Source organism: Alligator mississippiensis, chromosome 1 (genome assembly GCF_030867095.1).
Source record: "Alligator mississippiensis isolate rAllMis1 chromosome 1, rAllMis1, whole genome shotgun sequence".
NCBI classification, from domain to species: domain Eukaryota; kingdom Metazoa; phylum Chordata; order Crocodylia; family Alligatoridae; genus Alligator; species Alligator mississippiensis.
The window spans coordinates 120,674,471-120,688,878 of record NC_081824.1 but is presented as its reverse complement, the minus strand read 5'-3'; the positions used below and the strand labels follow the sequence as shown (position 1 = coordinate 120,688,878).

The 14,408-nt window shown below is 45.7% G+C and overlaps 1 protein-coding gene across 5 annotated transcripts in view; it reads right to left on the bottom strand.

Annotated features, from left to right (window-relative positions):
- Positions 1 to 166: 166 nt before the first annotated feature.
- Positions 167 to 14,408, bottom strand: part of ABRACL (ABRA C-terminal like) — a 56,238-nt gene continuing 41,996 nt past the window's right edge. For 3 of the 5 annotated variants that reach the window (XM_019479528.2, XM_019479527.2, XM_019479526.2), the window contains 2 exons: positions 2,388 to 2,454; positions 167 to 708 (listed from right to left, as the gene is read on the bottom strand). In XM_019479528.2, the coding sequence (XP_019335073.1) occupies positions 524 to 708; positions 2,388 to 2,448 (246 nt within the window). In that variant the 5' untranslated portion in view covers positions 2,449 to 2,454 and the 3' untranslated portion in view covers positions 167 to 523. Of the gene's footprint in view, positions 709 to 2,387; positions 2,455 to 6,592; positions 6,661 to 8,962; positions 9,283 to 14,408 lie in introns of those variants that run through there. The other 2 variants (XM_006267449.4, XM_006267450.4) reach the window with 2 other exon arrangements.

Here is a 14,408-nt window from a genome sequence, read left to right as displayed (position 1 = left end):
AAATCAAGCTCACCCTTTGATTTAAGGAAGTCCTGCATTTTTCTTTTTCCATCTCCCATGGTGAACTAAGGAGTATAATAATGCACAGCTATTTCCATCTCAGTAGCTGATTTTAGTGCAATTAGTTGCAATACATTCCACTGTTTTCTACAAAGAATAGCAACAATTATATGAATTTAAGCAAATGATTTTATTTTATATTTTGTGGCAGATTTTGAATTGTAAACGCTTATATTTCCAGTTTCGTCTCCATTTTATATTGTGACAAAAACCATTGGATACATTTTAAAAAATGTATTACCTGAGATTTTAGTTGTTGGATCTTTTACCTTGCAGTACAGTACTGTTCACAGAAAGAACACAAAAAGAAATAGATTTCCAAAATAGCACAGTTTCCTTGTGACTATAAAGATATAGAAAATTGCATTCAAACACATTAGCATGATTTCCATTGATCTGAAAATTCTGCAAATCATTTTACCTGAAACATATTAACTAATGCATAGAATAAGTGCAATTTGCATTAGTCCTGCAATAATAAAATGTCAACATTGTCATGAACACCTTGTAAAAGCAGCTCTCCTGGGTAAGTAACAATCTTTCTTCGTTTTGCAGCCTTAAGAGTTCCCACTAGGGCTTCAAAGAGGTTGGCACATTTTTCATCAGCAAAGAGCACGCCAAACTTCACACTCATTTTTCCATCAGCATCTAAATCAGAGATAAAGTATTAAGATACATACAGATTGTCTTTCATTTGAAACACTTTTAGAATATGGATATGAAACAGTCAAAAACAATGCAGAAAAACTGTGTCTTATTTCCAGCTCAGCCAATGACCCACTGTGCGACTTCACCTCCATAATATTTAGCATCTTTTGCAAAGCATTTGAAATTTATGGATGAAGAGCACTATAAAAGAAATTGCTGTTCAAAATAAAAAATAATGATCCATGATAATTTCTGATGAGATTTTCATTTTTTAGTGGCTTCACATCTGGGATGAAATAGGTCTCTTCTACTTTTTATTGAATAGTTCTGAAAGCATCTCTTACAGACTGGGCCAACCAACCTATTCAAAGCTCTAGGGACAGATTTATTTTAAGACAATTTCTCATGCTGGTTAAACATTTAAAATCTCAATTAAAAAGCTAATGTGTCCTCCTTGACTCACAAATAAACTCTTGCAATTGTTTAAATTAATTTTAAAAGAATCATCCAATCTAGGTTAGCTCTAAAAAGCAGATAAAAATATGGAATAAATTAAATGTGTAACAGTTTGGGTTATGGAAATGAACAGAATTAAACTGGAATAAAAAACACAGCAATGAACCAAGTAAGAGCTGCACAAATTTCATATGTTACCAGCCTATACCTATTAAAAGGGTAGAGTATTAACAATGATAAACTTGTGGTATATTGCACTGAAAACAATAGTCTTTTTTCCAAATAAGTTCAGGGGATGCAGGCCCTGTGCATTTTAGCATGATGCTCAGAGGTGCTGAGCAGCCACATCCAGTATAACAGGGGCATCAAACTTATGGCCTGTGGGCCAAATTTTGTCTGTAAAGCCTTTTTATCCAGCCCACAGGGCTCCCAGAGGACACCAGAAGTTAGTTGGGTCCTGCAATCCCACTGGGCATGGCCATCAGTGGTAAGCTTGGCTCACCACCACCTGACCTCATGCCTCTACTGCTCCACAATGTCATGGGAACTTGCAGCACCCTGCTCCTGCCCCCACCCTTGCCAGACCCTGCACACCTGCCTCCCCCACTCCCACCAGACTCTGTACTGCCCCCATTGCTGCTGGACCCTGTACTACCCTTGCCTTTGCTGGACCCTGCACTACCCCACTGCTGCATCCACCCCTGCTGGACCCCAGGTGGCTGCCACAGGACTACTGCAGCAGCATTCATGCCTCAGATTTGATCCAGCCTGCAAGGAGCCCTGCCTCTGGATCCAGCCCAGGTCCCCAGGTGAGTCTGATACCCCTGCAATAGCACACTCTTTCTTAGCACCAGGGTAAATCATTAGTTCAGTAATTACTCCAAAGGAAGAGTACAGTTTCCTACACTGCCTGGGTTCAGACTGGAACACTTCAACCCAAGGACCAATCATTAAATCCCACCACCACTGATATCAGTGGGAGTTTTGCTATTGATCTCAAATGGGACCAGGATTTCATCCAAAGGTGCCATCCTGAGCTGGTTTATGCACTGGCTTACCTTTCTGATCTAGGCATCCCACTATGGGTGGTGCCACTGAAAGTTAATCATATATAGTCTTTGAGAGACCTGACCTTAAGCTTGCTTGGCTGACAAGTGCTGCCAGGTTCATAAATTGATATAGTATGACTATGCTTCAAAGATCAATGAGATTACAATACTTACTTTTGGTCCCCAGTCGCCGAATCTCCTCAATTAAGAGGTTTATTTCATGTTCCACATTCATTGTTGTCTAAAAATAAATGAAAAGTAAGTTATTCAGCGTAAACCCACAATTTCCATTAACAGACACACAGTTGCCCACTCTCGGCTCACAATACTGAACACTGTACTTAAATCCCCATATCTTGTAGATAGTGCTTATGTGATAACCTCAGGCATTATTTTTAAAAACAGTAGATCTCTAATCTTCCTGATTATAAAGGGAAGTTCGAATATGTGGCCCAATTGCAATTGTGTAGTCTCAAAGACCAGAAGCTGAGAATCCCAAAAATGTAAAAAATATTTTATTTGTTTAAAGAAACTTGTGAGATTTTTAAGCCACTGTTAGGATTCTGTGGAACTAATTCATAATTTCTGAACATCTGAATATGGCAATACCAAACATATCTGATGGGCTGTTTCATTAGACCAGGAAAGAACCCACCAAATTCACAAGTGCCACAATACAAAGCAATTCCCCTGGCCAAAGCAGGCTAAATCATCAGAAGGTTTTTCTTTGCTTTCTCCCAGTCAGCTGCCCATCAAAGAAGACATACCACATGCTTAAATTTACTACTAGATCATACAGTTGACAGATAGTCCTTCAAACTTCCCTGGCTGTTTCACCCTGTTGCAGTTTTCTATGTCCTGCCAAGCTGTCTGGTTTTTCTGTTTGCAGTATATTGATTGAATATACATACAAACAACATGTGCAAAGTATCATGAGCAAGTACAAAGAAGTCAGGGTATCTGCAAAACTATACCTTCAACAAGACATAGCCATACCTCCCCTGTGAAAACCCACCCCCATACAGCCACACCTCTTCCTCAGAATCAAAATTAAAAAGGTTGAGCTAGAGTAGCTAGAATCTGCTCAAGGATCTCCTTCAAACCTTGAGTGTCCCAGATAAGGCTAAGCCCTGGCCTAGTTCCTGCCTGCTCCAGTTCTTGCCCTAGTTCCTGCCTGCTCCAGCCTTGATTTGTCTAGCCTGACCCCCCTCCTTCCCCTCAGTATTTTGACTCTGAGCCTAGCCTAGGCTTATTATTTAGACTTTGATCCTGGCTCAGATCCCAGACCTTCAATCCTCCTCTAGCCATTGCTCTAAACTATCTACACCTTGGTGTTTGATCTAAGACCCAATTCTGTAAAATGCTGTGCACCTTTTAAAATCATGCTGAGTCCTCAGTGTGCAAGACAATGACAGTGTGCAATGACATGAGTCTCAACATCTTACAAGGTTAGGCTCAAATCATATGCTCATAAAGTATAAGAAATGGAGCCTTAGAGGTTATGTGGGATACATGACAAAGACCAGGTCATCTACCATAATACTGTTAAGAGAAAGTCCATACAATACAGTGCTTAAAAGGCTAGTGATAGCTGGCACCTTGTCTACACCAGCAAAACTGAACCAGCTGTAACAATGGTCAGGAATTAGGCATCTGCCCTACTGGGGACAGTGATGTCAATAATTATTTTCATTCATAGTAATCCCAGAGAACTATTAGAAGGCAATATTTGGTCTGGTATCTGTACTGTAAAACTCTCTTGATCTGGCTTTGAAGCGCAACCTCCCTTTGCATATCACGCATATCAGTGTTACACAACAATTTAGGGCAGGAAGTAAAGAGGCACTTACTAGTTAGAAAGACTGTAATTGCCTAAAGTGTTATTTAGCTAACCCAATGCTATATGCACAAGTTTTCAGGATCTCTCATACTTTGTCTAAAAGTCAGCAGAAGCAACAGCACAGTCATTTTGCACCGTGCTGATGCATTAAATGACAATCACAGAAAATTGACAGAATCCGCACCATTTCCTGCAGTACCTGGGGTTTTCTGGGAAATCACTTGTGGTAAATTAAGCAGCTTAATTTGTAAGAACTGAAAAGATCACAACAGGAAGTGCTGTGAAAAAAAACAAGTAAAAGAAACCTGACTGGACAAGTTCACTATTTTGAGAGCTGTATTATCTCACCAAAATCTGAGCCTTTGAATGACCCAGAAGTCAAGATCAGTTCTTGGAAAAAGGATGGGGAACCACTTACCTCTCCCCCAAGAATAGCCTGGATGTATATTTTGAAATTACTGATGTTTTGTTAAAAATGGTTAACTCATTTGACCAGGTCTGATCAAGTGTTCAGACAGAAGTCTGAACTGATGGTCAGAAGGGTGCCTTTTGCTCCTTTTGTGTGTGGAGTCATATCAGCACATTTTGATGCTTTTACTATATTGAACACCTTCAGCACACAAACCAAATCCCACTAAGTAAGAGCAGACTATATTATTTTCTTGGTTACAAACCAAAAGAATCCAGCCACTTTCAATTAACAAGTAATTTAAATTAATAGAACTAGGCTTATTTATGAAACCAACTAGCTGAAACAAATAGCTCTTCCACCCTAACTATTAGCACATATTACCATCCAAACAAAAGCCACATACAAGGTACACATGGCTCTAGAAATGTCACTACTATCGTTTTTGAATTTTTTAAATCGTTTTTGGGTTGTTTCTATGTTTTATAGGTCTGTGAAAGAGACAGAAAAGACCAAAGAAGCTGAGAGGCGACACATTAAAGAAGAATCAGATAGTTTAAACCAGTGGGAGTGCAACCCTAAGAGACTACATTTTGGGCAGAGTGCTATCTGAAAGGGTTTGGAAGCTGTGAGCATTAAAGCTTTCTCCAATATCCAGAGAAACAGAACTTTTTACCAGTTTTGTGGATAATTAGGATAATATCAAAGCTATCTTGCTCCATCATAATTTTTCCTTCCCACTAGAAACAACCTGCAACAGCTCAGGGTCAAATGGGTAATAAAAGCTTAGCAGTAGTTACATCTCCAAAACCTGTATTACATATATCAAAGCAAGAAGGGGAAGAAATTGGTTGAGACATCCCAGGTTCAGGTTTCAGACTTTGCGTCTGTATTTTTTTCACATAAATGGGAGCCAGCTTGATCTACAGTTACTAAAATAACAAACATGGGAATAAATAATTTTTGTGGGGCCATATTTTGTTATCACCAATTGTAAGTAATTCCTCTTGTGCTGAGGGCTGATTAGAAAAAAGTCAGCTCCACAACTTGTGTGCCTTTATAGGAAGATAAGCCTCTTACACAAGTATGAGGAACCCACACTTCCTCCTTACAACAAGAGAACATGATTTATCATAAATATGAAAGAGGATACAGTATTGCAAATGCTGTACAGCAGTCTAATCGCATATGCTGCAATGCTACCACCTCTTCAAAATGTGTTTTAAATTAAATGGCAACACAGTTTCATAGTTTTAATTATGAAATGCTAGGCTGATGGTATAAATAAATTCGACTTCATTTCTGAAACTTTCTGCAATAAAGAAATGCTTAGTATTGGACAAGACACAGAAGAACCCAGGACCCCTGCTCCAAAGAGCTCACCAACTAAGGAACAATTTTCAAACATTCCCAAGTATAACCCTCACTTCTGTGAGTAGCATCAATGATTTCTATTTAAATAGCACTATTTAAAATGAATTTAGGATGTCTATCACATGCCACCAATCAGGAAGAACACCTTGGACCCAAATCCAAAACCACTTTTTTGTGCAGGCTCCTACTAAGGTCAAAAGAAATTGTTGAGGATATGATTGGGGAAATAGATCCAATGTTAACATTTTAAGCATACTTTAATATTGACTTTATTTTGGTGGAAGTCCTGTGTACCAAATCTCAAAGTAGAAGTCAAGCCTAAACCTATTGTGACAGCCAACATAATTTTCACTAGTCACTACAAAAACAGACTTTCACTTTGCCTCCTGAAAATGTATCTAGGAGAAAAATACAATACTACATTGTCAACATATCAGGAAGCATGCTGATATTGTAGTCCACTGTACTCAGCTTTTACCTTTAAAGTAACTGAAGTTATGATTACATGATGTAGTGCTCATTTTAGATTAATAGACCACTTCTATTCCCATTGAATCTCATTGATCTGTGGAACCAGAACTGGGTTTTTAATGTTACCTATATCATACAGAGCTATACTGGTGCAAAACTGCAGAGCTATAATCCATCCAGTCCCAAGCCATTTACCACAGCAACATCTCAATCCCCATACTAAGATCTCCTAGGATAGACTTAAATTCCTCCCAAAATCCTAATGAAGTAAATAGGACACTATACCTGAAAGCCTGCTTTCTTGAAAAGCTTGTTGCAGGACCAGGGCCCAAAAAGTCTATTTCAAGAGATGCCTGATCAAGCCAACAAAAAAAATTCAGTTATTAAGATCAGACATAGTGTCAGAGTGATGTAGCTGTGGCTGTAAGGGAATTATGCGAGAGGTGAGGATTTCTTAGGGTGATATATTTTATAGGATCAGCTGCATAGCTGAGGTAACTCTGCATATTTACACTATGTTACACTTGGGAATGTTTGAAATATCATTCCTCAGCTGATGAGCTCTTTGAAACAGGACCTTGTCTTCTTCTGTGTCTTGTCCATAGAACCACAGAAAGTTAGGGTTGGAAGGGACTTCAGGAGCTCATCTAGTCCAACCCCCTGCTCAAAGCAGGCCCAGCCGCAACTAGATCATCCCAGCCAATACTGAGTATTTTTAATCTCCAAAAAATTGAAGAAATGAAGCAGAACATACTCCTTCCCTTTGCTAAGCATTTAATCATTAAAACTATGAACAGCATTGCCTTTTAAGTTAAAGCACATTCTGAAAGATGTGGTAGAATTGCAGCATATCCCACGTATGGGATGGTTTGGAAAGGGATGATCTGCCTCAGGAAGGGGGTTGGAGTAGTTAACCTGATGACTAGAAAATGGTTAGAGGGCTGGGGAATATGAATTATGAGGAGAGGCTGAGGAAACTAGTTTGGAAAAGAGAAGACTGAAATAATAGCAGCCTTCAACTCCCTGAAAGGGGGTTCAAAGAGGATGGAGCTGGACTGTTCTCAGTGGTGACAGATGACAGAACAAGGAGCAATGGTCTCAGGTTGCAGCAAGGGAAGTTTAGGTTAGATATTAGGGAGACAAGGTTCTTTGGGTAAATCTGATATCTTTTATTAGACCAACTCAAATAGTTGTAAATTCTTCTGTGCAAGCTATTTGGGACAATTACCCTTCATCTGGCAGAGGAAGATATTATGAAACTTTCACATGAGGAGGGTAATAGAGCACTGGAACAGGTTACCCAGACAGGCTGTGGCATCGCCATCCTTGGAGATTTCCAAGCCCCAGGCAGATGAAGCCTTGGCTGGGACAAGGTAGTTGGGGCTGGCCCTGCTTTGAGCAGAGGGCTGGACACAGTGACCACCTGAGGTCCCTTCCAGCCCCCATTGTCTAGGATCCCCTGCCCTCTGGCCTTAGGGACAGAAGTTGCACATAAACCCATGGGTGACTGGTGCCTGCCTCCTGAGTCAGGGGGGCACTTGCGTGGGTCAGGGCAATTGGCTGTGGGGGAAAACCCCCCCTCCCCCAGTCATCGCGATGGCTGTGGAGGGACTGCGGGGATTGCTTCTCCTGGCACCCCCACTCCCCAGCCAGTGCTCTCAGGGGGGGCACCAGTGCTTTTGCCTGCCCCCGCCCGTCACCTAAGCGGGGAACGTTGCCCATCAGGGAGTGCACCAGTGCTCTCAGGGGGTGCATGTGCACCCCCTCCACGTCACCACTGCGTAAACCAGATGAAGTGATCAGAAACTGGTTTAAACCTATAACAAAATAAGCTCATAAACTGATTTCAAAATAGCTCAAATGGTTTAAGATAAACCTGTTTTAATGTAACCACTGGTGGGGTGTATGCTGGTGAGTGTGATGCGTAGGGTGTGCATGCGGGTGCACATGCACCCCCTGAGTTGGCGCTTGCCCCCCCGCCTCCACTGACAGCACCACGGCTGCCTGCAGGAGCTCACCGCCGCCGGCGGGAGCTTGCTGTGGCCCCCCAGCCTCCAGGGGCACGCGGTGTTCAAGGATTTAACAGATTTGGGTCAAACCGGTGTATGCAGTGTCTGTCCCAGACCTGGAGGTCCCTGCCCGCCCGGCTTCTCTGGGCAGAGCTCTCCATCCCGAGGAGGTGGTGGGTGCGCTGCACCCTCGCCTCTGGCTGAAGACCCCGGAGCGCAGCCGGAAAGGGCAGCAAACGCGCTTAATATCCCCGAGCACCTTTCAAACAAGCAGGCGGAGGCAGGAGAGGCTCGTGGGGGCGCCGGGCTCGTAGCTCTGCCAATACAGCCCAGCAGCAGAGTAGGTCCCTCGCCAGAGGGGCTTGCAGGAGCTGCAGCCTGAGGCTCCGGGAGGGGAGGGGAGGGGAGGGGAGAGCCGGCTGGTGCCTGCAGCGCGGCTCTCACAAGACAGCCCTGCCTGCGGGCGGTGACTAACTTCCTCGGTGGGGCTCGGCGCAGGGCGCCGGCTCTCTCCAGGGACCAGGGGCGGCCGCCTCTGCCCCGGGCTGCATCTCCGCAGCCTCCCAGCGCCCGGGGGCATCGCCCCCACCCCGGGCCCCCGCGAGCCCCCGGCCCCGGCAGCGCCCCGGCCCCATCCCAGACTCACCCGCCTCTGTCCTGCCGCGCGGCGAGAGGGAGCTGTAGCTGAGCCGGGAGGAAGCGGGGGCGGGAGGCAGACAGAGGTGCAGGGCAAGTCCCGGCAGCCGGGGCCGCCCACAGGGCTGGGAGGCGCCCGGGGCTCCCTGCCTGCTCCCCGCGGAAGGGAGACACCGAACCGGCTCCGGCCGGCCCCCGACACGTCTAACCTCCCCTCCCCGGGCAGGGCTGGACACTGGCCAAGGACCCCTACGACTGGAGCAAGCCCAGCCCACTGCTGAAGCCGGGGGCTGCATGCCAGGCCCCCCCGCACACACCGCTCAGGCTCCAGTCCCACATCCCCTCCTCTGGGAAGGCGGGCTCAGAAGCTCCCTGCCCGCAGGGGCGGGAGGCTGCCTCGGATTGCCAGCCGCGATGGGCTCGTGGGCGGCTCGTGCCCCTCCCCGGAGCACAAGTCCGCTCTCCGTTTGCTGCTCTGGGTAGTGTAGCTCCTATCTGCCTTGCAGGCTGGTTTTAACTCCTTCCAATAAATCAGAGAATAGCAGAAAATGAGGGTTGGAAGGGACCTCAGGAGGTCACCTAGTCCAACCCCCTGCTCAAAGCAGGACCAGCCCCAACTAGATCATCTCAGCCACCGCCAGGTTTTGAAAACCTCCAAGGATGGAGCTTCCACCACCTCCCTGGGTAACCTGTTCCAGTGTTATACTACCCTCCTAGGGAGAAAAGTCTTCCTAATATCTAACATAAACCTCCCTTTCTGCATCTTGAGACCATTGCTCCTTGTTCTGTCATTTGCCACCACTGAGAACAGTCTGGATCCATCCCCTTTTGAATTCCCCTTCAGATAGTTGAAGGCTGCTATTAAATCCCCCCTCAGTCTTCTCTTCTCTAGACTAAATAAGCCCTCAGCCTCTCCTCAGAAGTCAATCCCCCAGCCCCCTCACCATTTTTGTTGCCCTCTGCTGGACTCTCTCCAATCTGTCCACATGGTTTCTGTAGTGGGGGGCCAAGAACTCCCCCAATAAATTCTCGAGCTGAAATAGTCCTCCCCCTCAGCTGATTATCTTCTCCTGTCTTGTCAGGCAGTCACCATCCCCTCCTGAGCTTTCTTTCCTTAAACTGAATAAATCTAGTGGTCTTTGGGCACATCTACATGTGCCAATTTAAGGTACATTAGCCATTTTTAAGGCACATTAAAGGTGCAGGTGTACATGTGAGCACCCTTAATGAGCCTTTAAAATGGCAATTTTAGGCTATCTGAGCCTAAATTTGATACCTGCAAAAGCTCTTTAACGCACGTGTAGATGCACTAAGGCACATTAATACTGTGTATGTCAACTGACTTGGGACTAACTTTAGTCCTAAATCAGTCTGCGTACCACAGTAATGCGCCTTAGCACGCACACCTGTAGGCACACACCTAAATCACTTTAATGCGCATTAAGTTTAGGCATATGTAAAAGCACATGTAAACATGCCCTTTGTCTCTTCTTGGAAGAGAGCCTCTTCCTCAGGGAAAGATCCAGGAGCTCCACTTGTATCTTGCCCCCCTCCCCCCTTTGATTCCTGCTCTAGCCAAAGTTTCAAACCAGCTGCCTGGCAGCAGCAGCAGCAGCATTTCTAGTCAGGCAGGGGTTGAGGGAGTCCATTGACTTCATGGCTCATGAAAAGCCACCTGATTCTTTCTAAACCCTTCATTTCGTAGATGCTAAGGACCCTCTCTCCTTTTTAATGGTCTTGATGTTCCACTGATCCAGTGGACAATTCTGCTGTCTGTTTGCTGCTCTGGGTAATGTAGCTCTTATTTCATAGCCTTATAGACTGTTTTTAACTCATTCCAATAAAGTCATATTTATTTTTGCTTTAATCTTACACTGAATAATACAGCCCTAGGACCCCAGCATATTAGGAAAGCGTCTTGTTTCTTTTCACCTGGAGAAAAATGTGTAACATATTATATGTCATGACAATGCACCTCACCACACATACCACCACCCTTTTCAAAATCCTAGATCTGCCTATGTTCTCTGTTCTTCAGCTGTCCAGTCTGAGTTCATCTTTTTTGACGAGACCTGAACAAGTATTTTGGATGAGCTCTTGCCAAGACATTCTACAATGGCTATATGCTCAGTTCATCTTATTTGCCTTTTTTAACTATGACATTGCCTTTTTCATATTAGAGGCTCATCATTATCCTATAATCATCCAGCACATAAATCTTTCTTCTCCTCAATTACATCCAATGGTGAGCTCCCATTTCATAAGAGAGATTCTTACTATTAATTCCTAATTGAGTTATCTTGCAGTTTCTCCTGTTGAATTTCATGCCCTTGTTCTCCAGTTCTCTAAGTTGCCTTGTATGATATTCTGACCCTCACAGTCCTACTTTTTGTGCCAAGGTCATTAATACACATTAAATAAAATTAGTGCCAAGGTGTGGCAAAGCAGGGGCTCCCTGACTAGCCACAGTGCTAGTCTCCCCAACTGCCTTTGGGCATGCCGCCTGCCATGACTTGATGACACATAATTAAGGTGTTAGTTAGGTGTAAGGCTGCCCTTCAAACTCCCTGGTCTCCTGGGGCTATGTATGCAGCTCCAACCATCCCTATACTGCATCCCAATGTGTTCCGGCCTGCGGCCAGGCTCAATTCATCCCAGTGTTAGACCTCTCGCTTTCTGCCCTATTATGGGCCACACTCATACCACCTCCCTATCACTGAGGCCTCTCCCACTCCTCCACCTCTCACACGGTCTCTCTCATACTGCCCCTCCTTTTCCAGGGGCCACACTCACCCTGCCCTTGCCCAAAGGGTCCTGGGGCTTGTTTTCCCTGCACTCCCTGGCCAGCAAATGCGTGGACCCTTGGGCCTCTCCCACAACCCTTATCTGAGCAAGCGCTGGGTGGTTTGCAGAACAGTGGAGTGACTCTGCGTCTAGTCCCTCACTGGATCACTTACCCAGCTGCTCTGAATTAGGGGCTCCTGACTCACCCTGTTGTTTACCCATGGCACTTCCTCAGCCGCTCCACCCAATTGGCCTCTGGCCCACCTGTGGCCTCAGGCGCCTGAAGGCTTACCTGGACCTAACCTGGCCCCCATGTTAGGAGGGCCTACCTTCAAGCCCCCTGCTCACCGGGACCCACCTCGCATCCTTTCCTCACAGGGCCTCATTACTCGCCCCTCTCAGCATTCACATGTTGTAACTATATCCTGGCCCCTAACTCTGGCCTGTCTCCTTGGGCTCTGAGCCCCTCACTTTCACTGGGCTCCTTCCCCCACATACATGCACAGTTGGGGCTCCTAGCCTCTGGGCTCCTTACCTCTTGACTAGGCTCTCCAGGCTTCCCAAATGCCACTCAGGTGCAGGCTGTCAGGTGCCGCTCTGCACCTTCACCTCCACTGAGGCCCATACTCTGCCCCACTACACTGGGGCCTGGGGTCACACACACACCCCACAGGCTCAGGTGGCCACAACTATGCCTGGCCCCATTCTCCACTCTCCGGGGTCTTGCACCCCACACAGGCTTAGCCGTGCCTGGCTCCCAACTACCTCCAATGTTAACTGACCCACCTGAAGGTGGGGACTGGGGTTTAGGCACCCCTACTCGCCTTCCACCAGGGAGGTAACTGGCCTGGCATTTCCAGGGGGCTGTTCCACCACAAGCAGCCCCACCAGACCACCCATCCCCAGCAGTGTGCAGTTTTAGGTTTTGCCTAGGACCAAGAGCCTCCTAACCATCCCCATCCCCATCCCCATCCCCATCCCCATCAGCCATCAGCCATCAGCCCTTGCCCTTGCCCTTGCCCTTGCCCTTGCCCTTGCCCTTGCCCTTGCCCTTGCCTCCTGGTGTTACCGGAGCAGCAGCTCCACCAGGAGAGGTTGTTTCCTCGGTGCCAGGCAGCAGAGTGCTGCCTCCAGCTCTGCTGGTCTGAATCTTAAAATGGCCACTCATCAGAGCAGGGTCGCACCTGCCGGTTGCCTCTTCAGGCTCTTAAAGTGGCAGACACTGGAGGTGCTCTGTCGCACACCTTCCTTCCTTAGCATAGTTCCTGGGGGAGGTTCCCCCTGCTGCTCCACCAAAGCAGGCTCCCCCTCAGAGCCCATGAAAGCCCTCGAGTGGTGAGCACCCCCAAAGGTGCTCCACCACACACCTCCCCCCCTTAGAATGACATTCAGGGGCTTCACTTGGCTGCCTTCTCTGATGACTTTGTCCCAGTCTACTGCAGCCCTGCCAGGTGGCGAGCACCACAACTGTGCTCTGCCACACAAGGTCATTGATGAATTTATTAAATAAGCTCTATCCCTGAGAAACTCCTTAAACTTGATACTTTCTTTTCATCAGTAGCCTTTATCCTCTCCTCTTTAGCAGTTCCTTACCCACTTACAATCCGTTCTTGTTCACCTTAACTAATTATTTTCCACATGGCACCATATCAGGTCCATTACTGACCTAACACATTTCCTTTGTCTAAAAAATAATTTAACTTACTGAAGACATTAAGTTAAACAGGCATGATCTACCTTTGATGTAGCCATGTTAAATTTTACCCTATTTTCCATTTGCCCCAAGTCTTTACAGTGTAACACAGAGGCAACAGGCTGACAGATCACTTTTTTTTTCTCTTTCCTGAGCTAAATTCATAGAACAAGGTAGTGAGAGTGCCATGGAGCTGTAAGTCAGAGGCATTCTAAGTGAATTAACTTGCCCAATAAAACATAAGCCAGGAAAACCTGCCTTTGCAAGTTCAGACGTGTTACTGGAGTCCAAATGCTCTTATTTTGATAGTATTTTTTTTTTTAAATGGTGATATTTTTAACGAGAAAATTAACTTACTGTCTAGTGTTTTACTAGCAAGGAGGGTGAAGTAAATTTTGGCTAGACACAGCCAGGAAAATAATATACAATACTATTTCTTGCACAACAGGGAACTTCATTTGCAAATTTGATAAATCTTCACAAAATCAAAGGGTCTTGTTTACACAAGAAAAAGAAAAATCACTTAATCTAATTTTAGTAAGGCAGTTCTTACTAATAAACTAAAACAGTGGTACTCAACCTTTTGGCCCTGCAGACTAAATGAGTGGCTCAGGAGCCACTCCCTGAGCCACATACAGCCTCACACACCAAAGTCAAGTCCTGGGGCCTAGCACTGCCTACACACTGGGACTGGGCCCCAGGAGCCTGGAACTGCCCAATCCAGCTCATGGGGCCTAGAGCTCTCTATGGAAGAGCACTGCTTTCCCGCTACCAAATTACTGGACTTATAGGGAACCCCACAGGCTAGATGACACAGTGCTGTGGACTAGATCTGGCCCATGGGCCAGGAGTTGAGCACCCCTGAACTGGAAATTAACAACTGGAAATAAAGAAGGATTAAAAGATTGCAAAGTCAGTTACTTTATGTTAGAAAATGCTGGAATGAATATTGCCCATGTAACCTTACTTGAGTTTGCTT